This window comes from Camelina sativa, chromosome 11 (genome assembly GCF_030686135.1).
Source record: "Camelina sativa cultivar CO46 ecotype springtype chromosome 11, ASM3068613v1".
In the NCBI taxonomy this organism is placed as follows: domain Eukaryota; kingdom Viridiplantae; phylum Streptophyta; class Magnoliopsida; order Brassicales; family Brassicaceae; genus Camelina; species Camelina sativa.
The window spans coordinates 7,606,037-7,622,718 of NC_141890.1; the positions used below are offsets into that span (position 1 = coordinate 7,606,037).

General features: G+C 39.3%; 1 protein-coding gene, 1 long non-coding RNA gene and 1 pseudogene across 3 annotated transcripts; 1 reads left to right on the top strand and 2 right to left on the bottom strand.

Annotated features, from left to right (window-relative positions):
* Positions 1-345: 345 nt before the first annotated feature.
* Positions 346-1,564, bottom strand: LOC104727750 (putative xyloglucan endotransglucosylase/hydrolase protein 23; annotated as a pseudogene). Its single transcript, XR_015572509.1, has 3 exons — positions 1,238-1,564; positions 951-1,144; positions 346-753 (listed from the first exon to the last, which is right to left on the bottom strand). The product of XR_015572509.1 is annotated as a putative xyloglucan endotransglucosylase/hydrolase protein 23 (transcript).
* A 6,556-nt stretch (positions 1,565-8,120) lies between these two features.
* Positions 8,121-9,826, top strand: LOC147933728 (uncharacterized). Its single transcript, XR_015572431.1, has 3 exons — positions 8,121-8,636; positions 8,729-8,766; positions 8,856-9,826. It is a non-coding gene; the product is annotated as an uncharacterized LOC147933728 (long non-coding RNA).
* Positions 8,694-11,999, bottom strand: LOC104722380 (calmodulin-binding protein 60 D). Its single transcript, XM_010440529.3, has 9 exons — positions 11,823-11,999; positions 11,528-11,636; positions 11,343-11,418; positions 11,149-11,210; positions 10,521-11,020; positions 10,265-10,425; positions 9,966-10,169; positions 9,553-9,796; positions 8,694-9,454 (listed from the first exon to the last, which is right to left on the bottom strand). The coding sequence occupies exons 2-9, from the start codon at positions 11,590-11,592 to the stop codon at positions 8,874-8,876; spliced, it is 1,893 nt and encodes a 630-aa protein (XP_010438831.1). The 5' UTR covers positions 11,593-11,636; positions 11,823-11,999; the 3' UTR covers positions 8,694-8,873.
* Between the last annotated feature and the right edge of the window lie 4,683 nt (positions 12,000-16,682).

The window sequence follows — 16,682 nt, forward strand, 5'->3', positions numbered from 1 at the left end:
AGAAATAATTTTTTGAAGTAATCTTGTGAAAGATTGGAAGGAAAATTGAATGAAAATATTAGAAGGAAAACAGTGAATATTTTCCTTCTAATATTTCGTAGGAAAATGAGAGGTGCTACCCTTCACTTTTCTTTCGCTTTTCCTACGAAACTTCCTTTGAAAATACGGGCTATTTCCTCCTTCGGTTTTTGTAGGAAAACGGTAAGAAACAAATATTTCCTACTAATTTCCTTTAATTTGTGTGGTAGGATATCAAACATTTTCTTGTAGTGTAAACATTTGATACCTTATATGATATTGAATGAAAGAATAGTAGTATTAGTTTTAAAGGCTTTGGATATTTTGCTTAAAAGATTCACGTAGATAAGCACTCGCGTGGAAGACCTTGAGGGAACCTGTTAGCGTCCGTACAATAATTTTAGATCATGTACTTATTCTGCACCCGTCTCATCTGTTCTTGACCTGTCAAGTCTAGCTCCTGGGACAACCACGAACCACTACTTCCTTGTTCTGACCCGTTAGGGCATGACGACTGGCCGTTGACCACGACGCTAGCTTCTTCGTTGAAACCGCGGTAGGAAGCGGTGGAAAGGAGCTTTAGACTAGTCGGTTTTGACGAGACCACCCCTTGTGGCCCAGTCTTCTACATTCCATAGATTTGAGTACATTCTCATCGGCTGGTTCTTAGGAAACAGAGTTCCTTGAGATTCCATGTTCTTGAATTTTCTTATTGGAGTTCCATCCACGGAGAATCTGAATTGATAGAAAAAAAAAAAAAGATTATATTCAAAAGAGTTGTTCAAGATTGGTTTATAAATAATAGTAACAAAAGTAAAACCTAATCTAGTATATTAGATGGACTGTTTTGGCTCGGATTTGCTATTTAGTTTAGTTTACGATATCGTCAACTTTATTTAACAATGTTGGGATCAAGAAAGAAGAAGGCTTACATGATGCGTTGTGGGTTCCAGATGATAGAGTAAGTGTGGAAATCACTAGTGGGATCGAACCAGAGCTTGAATTGTTGTTCTCTATCGCCTTTGCCTTGCGTAAAGACATTGGTATGAAGTGTGTAAGGATCACCACTTAGATTTCCCAAGAACTCGAAATCAATCCCGTCCCATGTAGATCCAGGAGATTTTAACTATAAATCCAAAAGAAAACACATTTAGCGCCTAAACTACTCTAAAAATATGTGTACTTTAGAAAACAACACTAAAGCTAGGGAGGGACTTACATAGTAAGCGGTGACTGTTCCAGCTGAGTTTTCGGCAACGAGCTTGATCTGCATGTCGATTTTACCAAACAAATATTCATTCTTGGATTGGAATCCTGAACCTGAGGCTTTGTCAAGAGAGAGTGTGAGAAGATCGCCGTTGTTTGTGATCTTCCCACGTCCATCTCCCCAAGTTATCTCTACGGCTCGTTGAAAGTTGGCGGAAACAGAGCATATCATAAGAGCAGCAACCAAAGGAACCAAGATTGTAGAAACTAGGTTTCACAATGAATTTGTTTGAGGGGGGGGAAACAAATTCACTCAAGAACTCTCTCAAATAATCGGATTAAAACTAAGAACAAAAGAGGATTTAGGTCTCTTGGGAAAGAAGTTAGGTTCTTGCTCAAGAATAATGAGAAGATTAGGGTTTTGTATTAATTGTTTGATAATTTACAAAAATGGGGATGTCCCCTATTTATATGTTTCTCTAGATTACAGAATATAGCTACTTTCCTAATGGATCAAACCAAGATTAGGAAAATTTATTCTTCCTTGTTAGGTCGGCCGTCGGGCGATCTAGGAAGTCGGCTTCACATTCTTGGACCGGGCCTATAAGATCTTGTTGGGCCCTGCTTTGAAAACCGAATTCGATCCTCTTCCCAAATTTTTTGGTTTAGCTAACCGATTTCGATTCATGGTTTAGACCAGTATGTTGGGGGTGCTGAATCCCGCATTTCGACTCACATTCAATGGAAATTTCAATTCTGTTTCTCTTTTCTTTTTTGTCAAGTTGTACTTATGCCGAACTGCCGAGCTGAATCCAATTGACTCGCACATTCGATGGAGATCTCGACAAAAATAAACTTTATTGAAATTCTGGCTGCATTCGTTCAATCTTTACCAAAAGATGAGGAATTGCCTACGTACCCTGAAATAGGGATCAAGCCAGTCGTAGTTCATACTACATACATAACATAGGTGGAGGTCGGGTTCCCGAAACCTCCTAAATAAGGTCGTAAAGGCGACCTAATAGTAGTAACGCTTCAAGTGTGCCGCGTTCCACGAGTTCTGGATCCGCTCTCCAGATATAGTCATAAGCTCGTAAACGCAAGGGCGAACTGCTTTGGATATAACATATGGCTCTTCCCACCGAGCACCGAGTTTACCGGCGTTGAGTTCTCTGGTATTCTCGTAAATTTCTCGTAGGACCAAGTCACCTTCTCTCAAAAGCCACTGACGAACAGTCTTATTATAATACCTATTAGCCGCATCTTGGTAATGTTGAATCCGAACAAAGGCATGGTCACATAATTCCTCAGCGAAGTCGATATGATCGATTAGCATGTTGTCATTGAGATCAGAATTATCAACCATCATGGCTCGACGAAGTATTGGGACACCGGCTTCGGCCAGGGCGAGCCCCTCAATCCCATAAGCCATAGAGAAAGGGGACTGTCCTGTAGATCGCCGGGGGGTTGTTCGGTAGGACTACAGTACACCATCGAGGTGATCTGCCCATGCTCATTTTCTCCAAAAGAGTCGTTTCTTCAGTCCATCTACGATTGATTTGTTCATCGCCTTGGCTTGACCGTTTCCTTGAGGATATCGGGGAGTTGACGTACCCAGACGAATTTGCCACTTACTCAAGAAACGCCTGGTGATGAGCGAGGTAAACTGCGTACCATTATCGGTGACGATCTCGTAAGGAAGTCCGTGACGGCATATGATGTTTTTACATATGAAATTGGTCACGTCCAAAGATTGGACCTTAGTGAACGACTCCGCTTCCACCCATTTAATGAAGTAATCAGTTAGTACAAGGACGAACTTCTTGGATCTCGACGGCAGGAGAGGTCGAACCTGATCCATTGCCCAGCGCATGAAGGGGTACGGGGCCGTTACAGTACTTAGTAGTTCGGGCGGAACATGTCGCATTGGCCCATGACGCTGGCAGGCTTCACATTTCGCCGAAAAGGCCTCACAGTCGGCTACCATGGTTGGCCAATAATGACTATCCTTCTTGATTTTCAAAGAAAGTGCCCGTCCACCGGAGTGATTACCACCCTCACCTTCATGTACTTCGGTCATGATTAGTTCGACCTCTTCGCGGCTAACGCAGGTAAGGAATACTCCGGATGAACTGAGACGGTATAAGTTTCCATTAAACAGGACGTATCTCGCGCTTTGAGCTTTTGAGCGCCGAGCAGCCCAACGTTCTGGCGGGACGATCCATTCAGAGATATACAACTTAATCTCGATTTGCCAATCGTCAGGTGGCTTTGTAACATCCGTTAGGTCTTCTATCGGCTCTTCAACTTCCATTGGAACCGAATCGTCGTTGATAAAGGTGACCAGGTTGGCTAGATCGATGTTGGGTACCTCTACGCACTCAACAGGAATCGTGCGCTGCAAATCTGGATCCGAGCGATTTGCCAGGGATGCAAGAGCATCTGCTGATGTGTTCCCGCTTCGTGGAACCTTTGTCAGAGAAAAAGAATTGAATTCCTCAGACAATGTCCGGACCAACTGGCGGTATGCACCCATTCGCTCGCTCTTTGCATAGAACTCTCCACTGAACTGACTGACCACTAGCTGGGAATCACAGAAGACTTGCAGATGTGTTACTCTTAGTCCTCGTGCTAATCGAAGTCCTGCAAGAATGGCCTCGTATTCTGTCTCGTTATTGGATGCTTTGGAATTGAGCTTTAATGCTTGCTTAAGCACCTCACCGCTGGGAGATCGGAGAATGAGTCCCACACCGGATCCCTGATGGGATGACGAACCGTCGACGAACATGGTCCAATGCTCTTCCCTAGGAGTTGGGTCTCCGAGCTCGTTATTGGATGCCAATTTTTCCAGCGTAGGATATCTTGACTCTGCGTTGTTGAGGGCTTTGCTAGTATAGAATATTGGTCTTTGATCGCCGCGATCGTTTCGGACTAGCACGCCACGAACAGTCGAGCCAGAAATCAAAACGTAAAGGTATAACGTCTCGCCATTTTCCGGCTTGACTAGCACCGGTTGACTGGTCTTCAATTGCCGAAAGGCGATCTCGCAAGTGTCGTCCCAATGAAAATCCTTGTTTCCCCGGAGAAGATGATAGAAAGGAAGGCATTTATTCGTTGATCGGGCGATGAAATGATTTAGAGTAGCGATCCGGCCAGTCAAGCGCTCCACCTCCCGTTTGTTAGTAGGGGATGGGAGGCCAAGTATGGCTTCAATCTGTTTGGAGTTGGTTTCTATTCCTCGCTCAGTAACGATGTATCCTAGGAATTCGCCCGAGGTGATTCCAAACGTGCACTTCGTTGGATTCAGTTTTATTTAGAATTGATCGAAAATGTTGAAGCATTCATGGAGATGCTGAATATGCTGCTCCGCGATTAAAGACTTGACCAACATGTCGTCGATATAGACCTCCATAGTTCGTCTGAGCAGATCGACAAACATCATATTGACCAACCTTTGGTAGGTTGCCCCGGCGTTTTTCAATCCGAATGGCATAACTTTGTAGCAATATGTTCCTCTATCTGTGATGAACACTGTTTTTTTGCGATCCGTCGAACTCATGGCAATCAGATTGTATCCTGAGAAGGCGTCCATGAACGAAAGCAATTGGTTCCCTGTTGTGGCTTCGACAAGTCGGGCTATGTGCGGCAAAGGGAAGCTATCTTTAGGACACGCTTTGTTTAGATCGGTGAAATCCACGTAGACTCTCCATTTTCCGTTTTTCTTTTTTACGACGACCGGGTTGGACAACCAATCAGGATACTGGACCTCCATTATTTGATCTGCTTTGAGTAAACGCTCGACCTCGTCTTGGACTGCTCTTGCCCGACGCCTGCTTTTCTGTCTAACTGGTTTGAATGTCGGGTCGATATTGAGCTTGTGGCAGATGAGCTGTACCTTAATATGGTATTCCAGTTCGGCCCCCACCTCGACAGTTCGTAATGGATCCGTAGGGTTGATATTTGCTTGGATTATCCATATTTCCAGAGATTTGAGATGGTCCCCACTCTATAATTGCTATGCGTCCTGGTTTTTCGATGACGGAGCAAGATCGGGCCACCCTCCAAGACTCTTTCGACATCGAATTCGCCCATAGTTACTTCGATGACCAGAGGATCCGAATGAGGATGTTGAATCCCTTTGGCATCTTCCGATGTGAACGATATGGGATCCGAACAGAGTGGAGGTTCGTTCGAGACCGACTGAAGGCTGCAAACTTGGCGTGCCCTCTTTTTTAATGCTCGAACAGAATCGGTGCAATCTTCGGGCGGGCCTAGTATCATAGTTATTCGGCCTCAGTGAGGGGAGTTAGGTCGCTCAGGGTTCTGTCTCCTTTGTCGCTTTGGAGGACCGGGTAGCTCGTTCTCTTGGGGCATCTCTTCTTGACGGTCGGCGAATACTTGACTCGCTGGCTGTTGAATATTATTAGCAGGGCCGTTGTTTGCGTAACCTCGACCACCAGCTCCTGCGCTGCGGCCACCGTTGGATCGACCACCCCGCCAGCCTCCACGACGACCTCTCCCTTCCACTTCACCAGAAAGATATTTTCCATAGAGGTAGTTCTTCAAGTGCATGCACTCATTTGTTGCATCGCCATGTACCATATGGAAATCACAATACAACTCCTTTGGTTCGGACGTCGGTTTGTTTTGGCCATCGGCTTCTGAAACCGCATGATCTATGCCCTTCTTTCGGTCCTCAGGGTCGTGATGCTTTCGGGGCTCGTGGTATTCCTCTCGATTCCTAACCTTCGTGGGGGCCGGAGGTTCTAGTGCCGTTTTGGCGGCCAACTTGGCGTCTTCATCTTCCAGGAGTGCAAACCGGGAAGCTCGATGTAGCGTGTCGTCGAGTTCTTTGGGTTCCCGGATGTTGAGATCCTTTCGTAAAGCTGAACCGGAAAGTAGGCCTTTTCTAAAAGCAGCAATTGCGACATCTTCCGGGACAGAAATATTCGCCAGTTTTTCTTTAAATCTGCCCAGGAAACTGCCAATGGGCTCGCCAGGTTCTTGGGCCATCTCCCAGAGATCCGAACTCGTCACACCTCGTTCAATGAAAATTCGGTAATGCTTGAGAAAAGCTGTGGACAGCTGGTTAAAGTTGTCGATTGAATTCGATTCAAGCCGCGTGAACCAAGTCAGAGCGGGACCGGAGAGACTGTCGACGAACAGTTGGCAGTACCCAATATTCCGCTGTTCGTCAGTAAATCGCGCCTTGGCCACAGTTGCCATGAAAGATGTCATGAAGTGGACCGGGTCCTTATCGCCAAGGTAAGTCGGGAGCTTCAGCTTGACGTTCGGTATGGCGGCTTGCAGAATCCGCTGAGTGAAGGGGGTTCGCCGAGTGACCTCGACGATCCTATCAATTTCTGGATCTGTGCTGATAGCCCGGTGGAGGAGCGAGCTTATGCCGCAAATCTGCGACTGGATCTCCTCGATCTCGAGGCAAGCTCCCGTGTTCGTTGAGGGAGCGATCAGGATAACCGGGGTCTCACGAATCCGTGAGACGAGTTCGATGGTCGGAGGCTCGACGTTTCTTGTGGGAGGAGGGTCTTTCGCTCCAATTGGTTGACTGTCGGTATGTCCGAGAAATCGAGATGACGGGTAAGAAACTAGGTTTCCACAATGAATTTGTTTGAGGGGGGAAACAAATTCACTCAAGAACTCTCTCAAATAATCGGATTAAAACTAAGAACAAAAGAGGATTTAGGTCTCTTGGGAAAGAAGTTAGGTTCTTGCTCAAAAATAATGAGAAGATTAGGGTTTTTGTATTAATTGCTTGATAATGTACAAAAAAGGGGATGTCCCCTATTTATATGTTTCTCTAGATTACAGAATATAGCTACTTTCCTAATGGATCAAACCAAGATTAGGAAAGTTTCTTTTTCATTGTTAGGTCGGCCACCGAGCGATCTAGGAAGTCGGCTTCACATTCTTGGACCGGGCCTATAAGATCTTGTTGGACCCTGTTTTGAAGACCGAATTTGATCCTCTTCCCGAATTCTTTGGTTTAGCTAACCGATTTCGATTTATGGTTTAGACCGGTATGTTGGGGTGTTGAATCCCGCACCAACAAAGATGGTGGTGGAGTAATTGATCACTGACATTGCTTAGATACTATATTTTCTTGTATTTGTTTTTTTTTTGTGTTTTGAGTTTAGATTTATTGGGTTTTTGGGTGATGTCGTATTTGTTTGTATTTATAGTAAGAGCAGAGGCAGGGAGATAGGAAGGTTCGATCAGGACGATAGGTTTGGTTTGGTGAAGAAAAAAGGCGCGTCTTGATTCGGACAGCTGGAAGGTGGAAAGTGATGGCTAGTGACATTAATTTGGTCTTTGGAGTTGGAGACGCGGTTTTGTTAAAATGTCTTCTTTATACATTTATTTAATCTTGACCATCGTCGCTTTTTTTTCTAGATAAGTATGGGCATGGCCGTATGGGACACAGCTAAGATCTCTCCCTACTTGTGATGACCATCTTTATTGACAAGTTTCATATTAAGCAAAGAATCCAAGTGCCAGCCTCCTTAAAATCAGTCCCCCTCACGCACGTAAACTCTAGACCCTCCTGTAAAGATGAAATTCACAAAATAATTTTACATGTGTGTGTTTTTTTCTTTTCTTTTTTGATAACAATTTTGCAGAAAAATAAAAATAAATTAGCAGTTGATATCAAAATATCTGGAATTGTGTTAGTTGGATTAGCCAAATTCTTGCCGTAGATTCTCCAAACCTAACTCCTTTTTATATACTAAAACATGTAGACATGTTACGTGCTGCATGGTCTAAATATCTGCTTGTTTGGTTCTCCTCTGAAAAAAGTTTTGAGACAAGAGACATGTCTTTCATGAGTTGGGTAAATGGGTCTATATTTATTGGGTCTTTCATCAATGGAAGACATTAATTACAAGATACGAAAAGATAATCAGATTGTTTCCAAGGTTTCTTGTCTTACTGCTGTGCTGAAGATTATTTTTAGTACTTCCGTAGGTCATCGTTTAAATTCCAGTTTAGTAGATGTGATACAGTTTAATTTCTCATACATACTTTATGCAATATTTGATCAAATTATATGTTTCATTGTTTTGCTTCTAGAGTTTGATTTTTGGGATTTTGTCTCTATATTTTTACTAATCTAGCCTAGGTTTATCTGAGCAATTTTCATTTCCAGAATTGTGGAATTTTGATGAACCTACGAGAATGATATGTGGAGTTAAAAGGTTTCTTATTGTGTTAACCTATTCAGCTATTTCAATACTCTACCGTATTATTGAAGATGCTTTAACATCCTCAAATGCTCTACGAAACAAGGAAGAAGTCATATCAAACTTCTCTGAGTTTCTATCACAAGAGAAGAGATGAGAGGATATCCATATGCTGTTGACTCATCTCAGACTCATTTTGCTCTCATACCAAAGGTGAAAACTGCGAAAATCAATCTTTGCAAAAATTATCGAAGTTGTTGCAAAAATTCATGGAAAAACTGAACTCCAAATCAATCTTTGCAAAGAAATGGTGGAATGGAGATTCATGGAATCATCAATGCTAGTACGTAGCCCACCACAAGCATACTAGCAAGCAGCCTGACTATCGGTTAGTTATGTTGATATAATGATATATATTCCTAAACTGTACAGGTCTACTATTACTATATACTAGCAAGCAACCTGACTATCCATCCATTCATCATCATCATCAAGCTCCACAATATGTGCTCTCCTCTCAGCAGCTTTCCTCCTGATGAAGAACCCCCATCTCATTGCAGCTTTTATCTTTAGCCACCCAACAACCGCTTTTCCTGATCGCCCACGGTCCTCCTCTTCATATCCCTGCATCGTCGGTGTATTATGCATAAATGATGGGAAAGCAAACCCATCTTCCTCATTGCCATCTCCCATGAAGAGCTGGAGCAGCTCTTGCATGTCCTCATTAGCTAACAATTCATTGCTTCTTTGCCGGATCTCTTCTTCGGAGAAAAAATCCCCCTCATGATGATTTGACCAGTCTTCAAAAGGATTAAGATTTTCCTGATCAACAGAAGATTCAGTGTCTTGGTACCCGCTTGAGGCTGACTGTGGAGGACCAAAAACGAGCCCAGTTACATTTTCATTCTCTATGGTGGTTCGAGTTTGATGTTGATGTTGATGTATTCCCATGAACTGATCTCGCTGCAAACCATTGTCGAATTGTTCTTGCGGGTTATGAGGCTGCGCTGTAGCCAACGTTTGATTATACCCTGCAGTAGAGATCAAAATGGGAGGCAATCTTATGATATATAACCAAGAACACAATATCTAAACGATTTGGTGATTTACAAGGGACTGATTTTCAAACCTCCAATTGAGAATTCTGTAAGCACTGAAGACTGATTAGGAGGCACTGCGGATGGAATTACTGTCACATGTATTGGATTGTCAGCAGCAGCGGTGGTAGAGTAATTAGCCAAAGTCGCTGCAGGATCAGTCTGAGACATATCCAACCTCTCAGGTTGGTTGAAGTTTAAAAGAGATTTGCCTTCATACTCCACGACTTGGTTCCAATTTTCATTTGCTTTCTTCACCAGTTCATCCACGTATACCTTTCAGAATTAAACACCAAAATTTTTATACTACCGCATACATATAACAGAAGTGAATTATGGAATCAAACATCAGTAAAACAAAGATCTGTAAATAAGAGTTTACCAGAACAATAATACAAACCAGCAAAAGCAAATAAGTGCCAAAGTTAAGGAGAATGTAATAGACCTTTTGGCTTTCAGAGAGTGAATCAGCAGATAAGTATTGCTCCCCAGAAATATAGCCACTTAGCTCGTAAATGTTATTGAACACAACGCCGACAGTCCTTGAATCTTCAGCATAGTAGACATAAAGTTTACCGCTTAGGACACATGTTTTTGCGTGCTCCACTAGCACATCCCACATCTTATTTGACATGCCACTTCCAAGAATCTAAACACACATCAGACAATTATAATAATTCATGAGCGTAAGTTAAATAATTATTCTCATCCAATAGCAATGAGCTTCGCGTTATAGGTACTTACAGCTCGTAATTCTGCAGAATCCCTGACCAAATTTCTCAGAAAGCCTTCCACAGTAACTATTCCTGCAGCTCTTAGCTTCTTATGGAACGCACCATCTTTACCAATCTTATCCAACCTCCACACCTCATCATTCAAAGCAGGTGGATAATGTTTCTTGTACACTGCACACAACAATCCGAAAACACATTGATTCAGAAGAAAGAGAAGTGTGCAAGTACAAGTCACAAAGAGAAAACGATAAGAAGAAAACACATACATTCTCCCCTGTGATCTCTAACATGGAAAGCTTCTGTCTTTGCCTCACGTATGCGTATGCCATCACAGTAACCAGAGGCGACCCTCAAACCAAGTCTGAACTTCCGACTTCGAATCCAGCTTGAATTATCTGTGAAAGTTACCTCACCCAAAGTGCCTACCCCTTCTTTGAGAACAACACACATGTCTCCAGTAAGCAACGGTCTCTTTCCTTCACGCTCTTTCACAACATGGCTCTCAAACTCTTCCTGGGTCCAGTCTTGATCATTTTCGTTGTTGAAGTCACCTCCAAGCACCACAACATCAAGCTTCAGAGAAGCTTCGGGTCCAAATGTCACAGGACGGCCAATGTTTGCATCAATCAATACAACATGGATAGCAGCACCTTGCTCTCCTTCCACTCTCCCTCCAGTGAATAATGGGAGAGATAACCTAGACTTGAACTGCAGCTGCAAATTCCGGCCATCTGGACATCCAATTCGTTTCGGAGAAGACCCAGAACTGCAAAATGCTCATACATTTCAGGATACACACTACCTAATTTCGAATGAGCTAAAGCACAGAACACTATCCAAATCCAAGGTCCACTAAGTTATATAGTAAGCTAGCCATTGTACAAAAGATATTACCTTGCAGTAAGCCCAGCAGCAGGTACCAATTTAGCTAAAGCACGTTCCACTTCCTCACTAACCTGTTCAACACCAATACCGTACTAAGACCTTAATAATGAAAAACTGATTCATAACTAAGGTTTTAACAGAGACAGAGAACAAATACAACACAAACAGAGCTAAAAAAAAAGAAAAAGTAAACAAAATCTTACAATTCTGCGGAGGATAGGTTCCAAAGACGAGCAAAGCTTCTGCAAACTGTCTAGTTTCAGAGCCTCAACAATCACACTGCACACATAAGAATAACAAAAGGATAAGCAAAAAAAAAAAGTCTTAGAAAATTGCAGTAATCAATCGTGTAAAAAATTAGAGAAGATGAAGAGAAGAGAAAAAAGACCTAGCAAGAGCAGGACGCTTTCGTTCAGGCTTGTCGTCATCATTCCCCTCTAAGTTCCTCTTCATATTCGTTACTTCCTCTAAAAATTAAAAACCCTAATTTCTGAGATCTGCAAAACAGCACAAAGTACATAAATTAGACTGTATAAAACACCCTCGGCGAAATCATCAACATCCCCAGTAATATAAAAACACGAAATAGATTAAATTCCCCTAACCAAATCCTACGTCGAAGACTTGGAACAGACTCACCAATAGAAAAATAGATTAGATATCAAAGCGAGAGAGAAAGTTACATGTCCGATGGTCTGAGTGAATTATCCGCCGGCGACGGCAAGTAATTTGGTGTTGTCGATAGTTTTCCGACAGAGCCTCCGTCTCCTTTGCTCTTCGTTCGATTCTCTGTTTTGGTTAGGTACAGTAATTGGTGTCTCAGAGTTTAAGTGTGTGTTTTTATTTTTTAATGTGGTACTGCACGTGTGGTGAGGTCTACGGCTTTTTACGGTGGAGCTGCCGTGCTACTCACGTGTCAACACTTGCAGATAAGTCCAATGTGGGCCCCACTACGACATTCTCCAAGTGATCCACGCCACCTGCCCCTTCATGCGACCCTTCTTCGGTTGTCACATAAAATCCTAGCCGTCCGTTCCACATATACCTGCTGCTTTTTTTCCTTCTTATAAATTAATTTTATTTCTCATACTTCAATCTGATTTATTTATCTATATATACATTTTATTATATAAAATTAGGTTTTAAAAGTTAGTCATTAACAAGTTTTTACATGTGTCAAATCTATATTAATTTAAGATTTTGACATGGGTAAAAATTAATATTTAATAGGAAAAATTTGAAATTACAACAAAAACAATATTAATAATGTAAAAACATAATTATCAAAAAAATTACAAAAATTAAAAGTTTTAAATAATTATAAGGAGATTATATATATATAATTCAAAATTATAACATTATATACTTATTTTAAATTTTAAGTTATTAATTCTACAAAAAAATAGAAATAGGATTAAGACAAAAATACAGTTAATTATTAATTCTAAATTTTGTAAATACTCACTTCTATATAAACATAGATTGTCTCATACTTTTCATCTAACAAAATAATTTATTCAAAAATATTACTTTCAACTTTGTTCTATTGGTAAAACATTTTTAATGGAAAGATAAATTTTTCTTAATTTTTAAACCAAAATTTTCTGCTACTTTCTCCTTTTCAGTTTGTAATAGGTAAGATTAATATATTGATCCAAAAAAGATTAATATATGTGTTTTTTTCGAATACTGTGTACTTCAAAATTTAATGTAGTATTTTTAGAAATTTTTATTTAATTTATCTTTTCACCTTTGAGTTATTTCGAATTCATAAATTATCATGCTTATAATTTTTTATTGCTATATTTATGTCAAATTAATTTTCTTCTATTTTTTCAACACTGATTGGTTGGTCATAGACCCTTTTTGTGCAACCATAATTGTTACCATTCATTCAATCTCAAAAGAAGATAAAGAGTAGAAGCTCATCAACCTAATGGGTAGATAAAATAGGCTAATTAAACACAAGCTTACAACAAACATAGATAGATAGATTGGAAAAACAAAAATTGTTGTTGATAGATCTATTGGAGTTCGGAGACTGTGACATCCTGGTTTGCGGATAGGTTTAAAAGAATTGATTTGGCCACCTATGTCACCAAAGTGCACTTATTTTTTCGATCAAGGGTCCTGAGAGAACTCTAGAGTTAGGCGTGCTTGAGCTGGAGTAGTTTCAGGATAGGTGACATTTCGGGAAGTGATTGTCGGAACTGTGCGAGTGAGGACAAAATATAGAAAAAGATCATATGGTGATTTATAGGGGTAAATATTTAAAGCCTTTCGGATATGGATGGGCTAGAAGTAGACGTGGGGTCTACTGAGGAAGGTGGTCCCATGGACTGGGAGTGGACATAGGCTCACTAAGCAAGGTGGCAGTCGGGGTGTTCTAGAGAAAAAAGGCTACATCATGGTGTGTCAAAGACACTTCCATGAATAAATTGGAAAATTTAACATTAGTTACTATCAAAAGATTTTATAACATTATAAAATGGTCTTTAGTTTCATTGATTGTCGGAGCAAGCCATTTTGAGATAGCTAAAAGACGTGAACATGTTCTCTCTACACATTAGGAGGGCAGAGCCGAGGTTCTCTTTATGGTGGAGGACGTTTGACGCAAGGTTATCTTCTCTAGGGAAGAAGGTGGAGGAGATTGGACGAAAGGTTAAAGGTGGAGCCAAGGTTCTCTCCATAGTGGAGGAGATTTGACGCAAGGTTCTCTCCATAAGGAATGAGGGATGAGCTGAGATTCTCTCTATGGTTGGTCATACACTATTGTGATGTTACATCATTGATTAGTATACTATGTAATATATTTTTATTCGAAATATTTTTTGAGCCAATAATTTTAGTAATTAAAAAAACTATGCAAAAGTGAAAGTAAAAAGATATATAATAGTTGGCTTAATGTGTTCATACAGACATTTTCTAGGTGGTGGTAAAGAATATATTTGTAACATCTTATTATATAAAGTTTGGTTCTCAAAGTTAGTAACTCACCAGATCGTGACACGTGTCAAATTTAATGATCAAAAATCACATATCAAAGTTAGTAACTCATCAGATCGTGACAAGTATCAATTTTAACGATCAGAAATCACAGTTTTCAAAGTTGATAAAACGATGAATAAGATAATTGTAATCTTATTATATTAAGAAAACCTTTGTTAATCCTAAAAGGAAAATGATTGTAAATATACCCATTTATATAAGCAAATAAATGATGACATATTTTTCACCAAACAAAATAATTTCGACTAGTTTTGTTTTTTCTTGGTAAAATTTTCTTCTTTGTTTTTTATCAACCTTTTGTTTGACACATCATCGTTCTTCAACAAGTCTCGAAGGTAATTTGTTTGTTGTCTAATCGAAGCAACTATATAAAAAGATTCCTAGATATTACCACGTGTTTTCGTCGTCGTTTCTTTGAATTTTGTTTCGTTTCTCAATTTTATAATGCATACTATGCAATCTTTGACTTTGAAGTGTTAACAAAGTTTTTTATGCATAATAACTAAGACTTTTGGGATTAACAAATTTCTCACGGTGTTATTATTATTTCTATTAATTTGCAGGACAAGTAGCATAAAAAAAAGATGAATACACAAATGCAAGATAACAACATAAATTATATAACACTAAATCAACTAAACAGAAAACGTTCTTATCGTCGATAGTACGTCTTAAAAGAAAGTGGGAAGCAATAAATTTTTGAAAAAAACAATGAGCTCAATGGAACAATTTTTCATAAAATAGAAAAGGGATTAAAAAAAATATGCAGAAAAATTATTAATTCTAAAAAAATGTAAATACTAACTTCTATATAAACAAAGATCGTCTCATATTATTCATCTAACAAACTAATTTATTCAAAAATATTGTTTTCAACTTTGTTCTATTAGTCAAACTTGTTTAATGGGAAGACAAATTTTCCTTATTTTTTTAAACCAAAATATACTCCTACTTTCTATTTTTTTAGTTTGGAATATGTATGATTAATATGTTGACCCGAAAAAAATGGAAGATTAATATATGCATCTTCTTTTTCTAATACTGTACTTTAAAATTTATCGTAGTAGTTTTAGATTGTTTTTTCTAATCTATATTTTCATCTTTGAATTATTTGAGATTAATATATTATCATGCTTATATTATTTTCTTAATTATGTCAAATTAATTTTCTTCTAATTTCTCAACCTTGATTGGTTGGTAATAGACCTTTTTTTTGTGCAAACATAATTGTTACCATTCTTTCAATCTCAAAAGGAGATAAAAAGGAGAAGGTCATCAGCCTAATGGTTAGATAAAATAGGCTAATCAAACACAAGCCTACAACAAACATAGATAGATTGAAAAAACATAAATCATTGTTGATAGATCCATAGGAGGTGAAGTGACCTTAGCGCAATGGCCAAAGGTAAGTCCTTAATGCACAAGACACCATCACACCAGGAATCAAGTCTCGCGTCCTACGAATGTAGGGATTAGGCTAATGGACCGACATGTTGTGGTCCAATGGTTGATAAAAAAAAAAGATCCATAGGAGCTAAGAGACAGAGGCTAAATCATGGTGTGTCAAAGAAACTTTCCTGAAATACATTGGGAAATTTAACATTAGTTACTATCAAAAAAATTTGTGACGTTAGAAAAAGGTTTTTAGTTTCATTGGTTGTTGGAGCAAGCCACTTTGAGATAGCTAAAATACGTGAATATGTTCTTTCCACACAGGAGGAGCGCAGAGCCGATATTCTCTCTATGGTGGAGGAGGTTGGACGCAAGGTTATCTTCCTAAGGGAGGAAGGTGGGGGAGGTTGGACGCAAGGTTATCTCCATAAGCGAGGAAAGTGGAACGAATGTTCTTTCTATTGTGGAGGAGATTTGACGCAAGGTTCTCTCCATAAGGGAGGAGGACAGAACCGAGGTTCTCTCCATGGTTAGTGATACACTATTGTGATGTAATTTATTTTTTATTCAAAATTTTTTTTGAGCCAACAATGTTAGTGATTAAAGAAACTATGCAAAAGTGAAAGTAAAGAGACATATAATAGTTGGTCTAATTTGTTCATATAGACAATTTCTCAGTGGTGGTAAATAATATATTTGTAACATACAATATACTTTGGTGCAAACATACACTTTTAATGGTAAAATACATAAAAGTTTTGTACATGAATATAAATCAGTGTATTATAGAAAAAAATAGAAATAATGTAAAATAAATTTTAATATAGTTTTATTAAATTTATAAATCTTTAAATCCGCACATCGGACAGGTTCTTATCTAGTATAGATATATATATATATGAAATAATAAATATATATAATCAAATATATATATATATATATCTGATTTATTTATCTATATCTGATTTACTAATTTTATTTATTTATATACATATATATATATATGTATGGAATAATAAATAAACACCCTAGTTGCATGGTTAAAATATCGACAAGCTCTTCTTTACTAAAACGACAAGTGGTAAGTGGTAACCATAATCGAACATGGAAGCCACTTCTCTAGTTGACATTTTCCCAAATTG

What these genes read in the sequence shown, in the direction of transcription:
- LOC104722380 (XM_010440529.3), bottom strand. Translation starts at nt 11,592, where the DNA reads ATGAAGAGGAACTTAGAGGGGAATGATGACGACAAGCCTGAACGAAAG. An exon ending in GCTGCTGGGCTTACTGCAAG is followed by an intron (nt 11,021 to 11,148) that starts GTAATATCTTTT and finishes AGCATTTTGCAG; the next exon opens with TTCTGGGTCTTCTCCGAAAC. An exon ending in ATTCTGCAGAATTACGAGCT is followed by an intron (nt 10,170 to 10,264) that starts GTAAGTACCTAT and finishes ATGTGTGTTTAG; the next exon opens with ATTCTTGGAAGTGGCATGTC.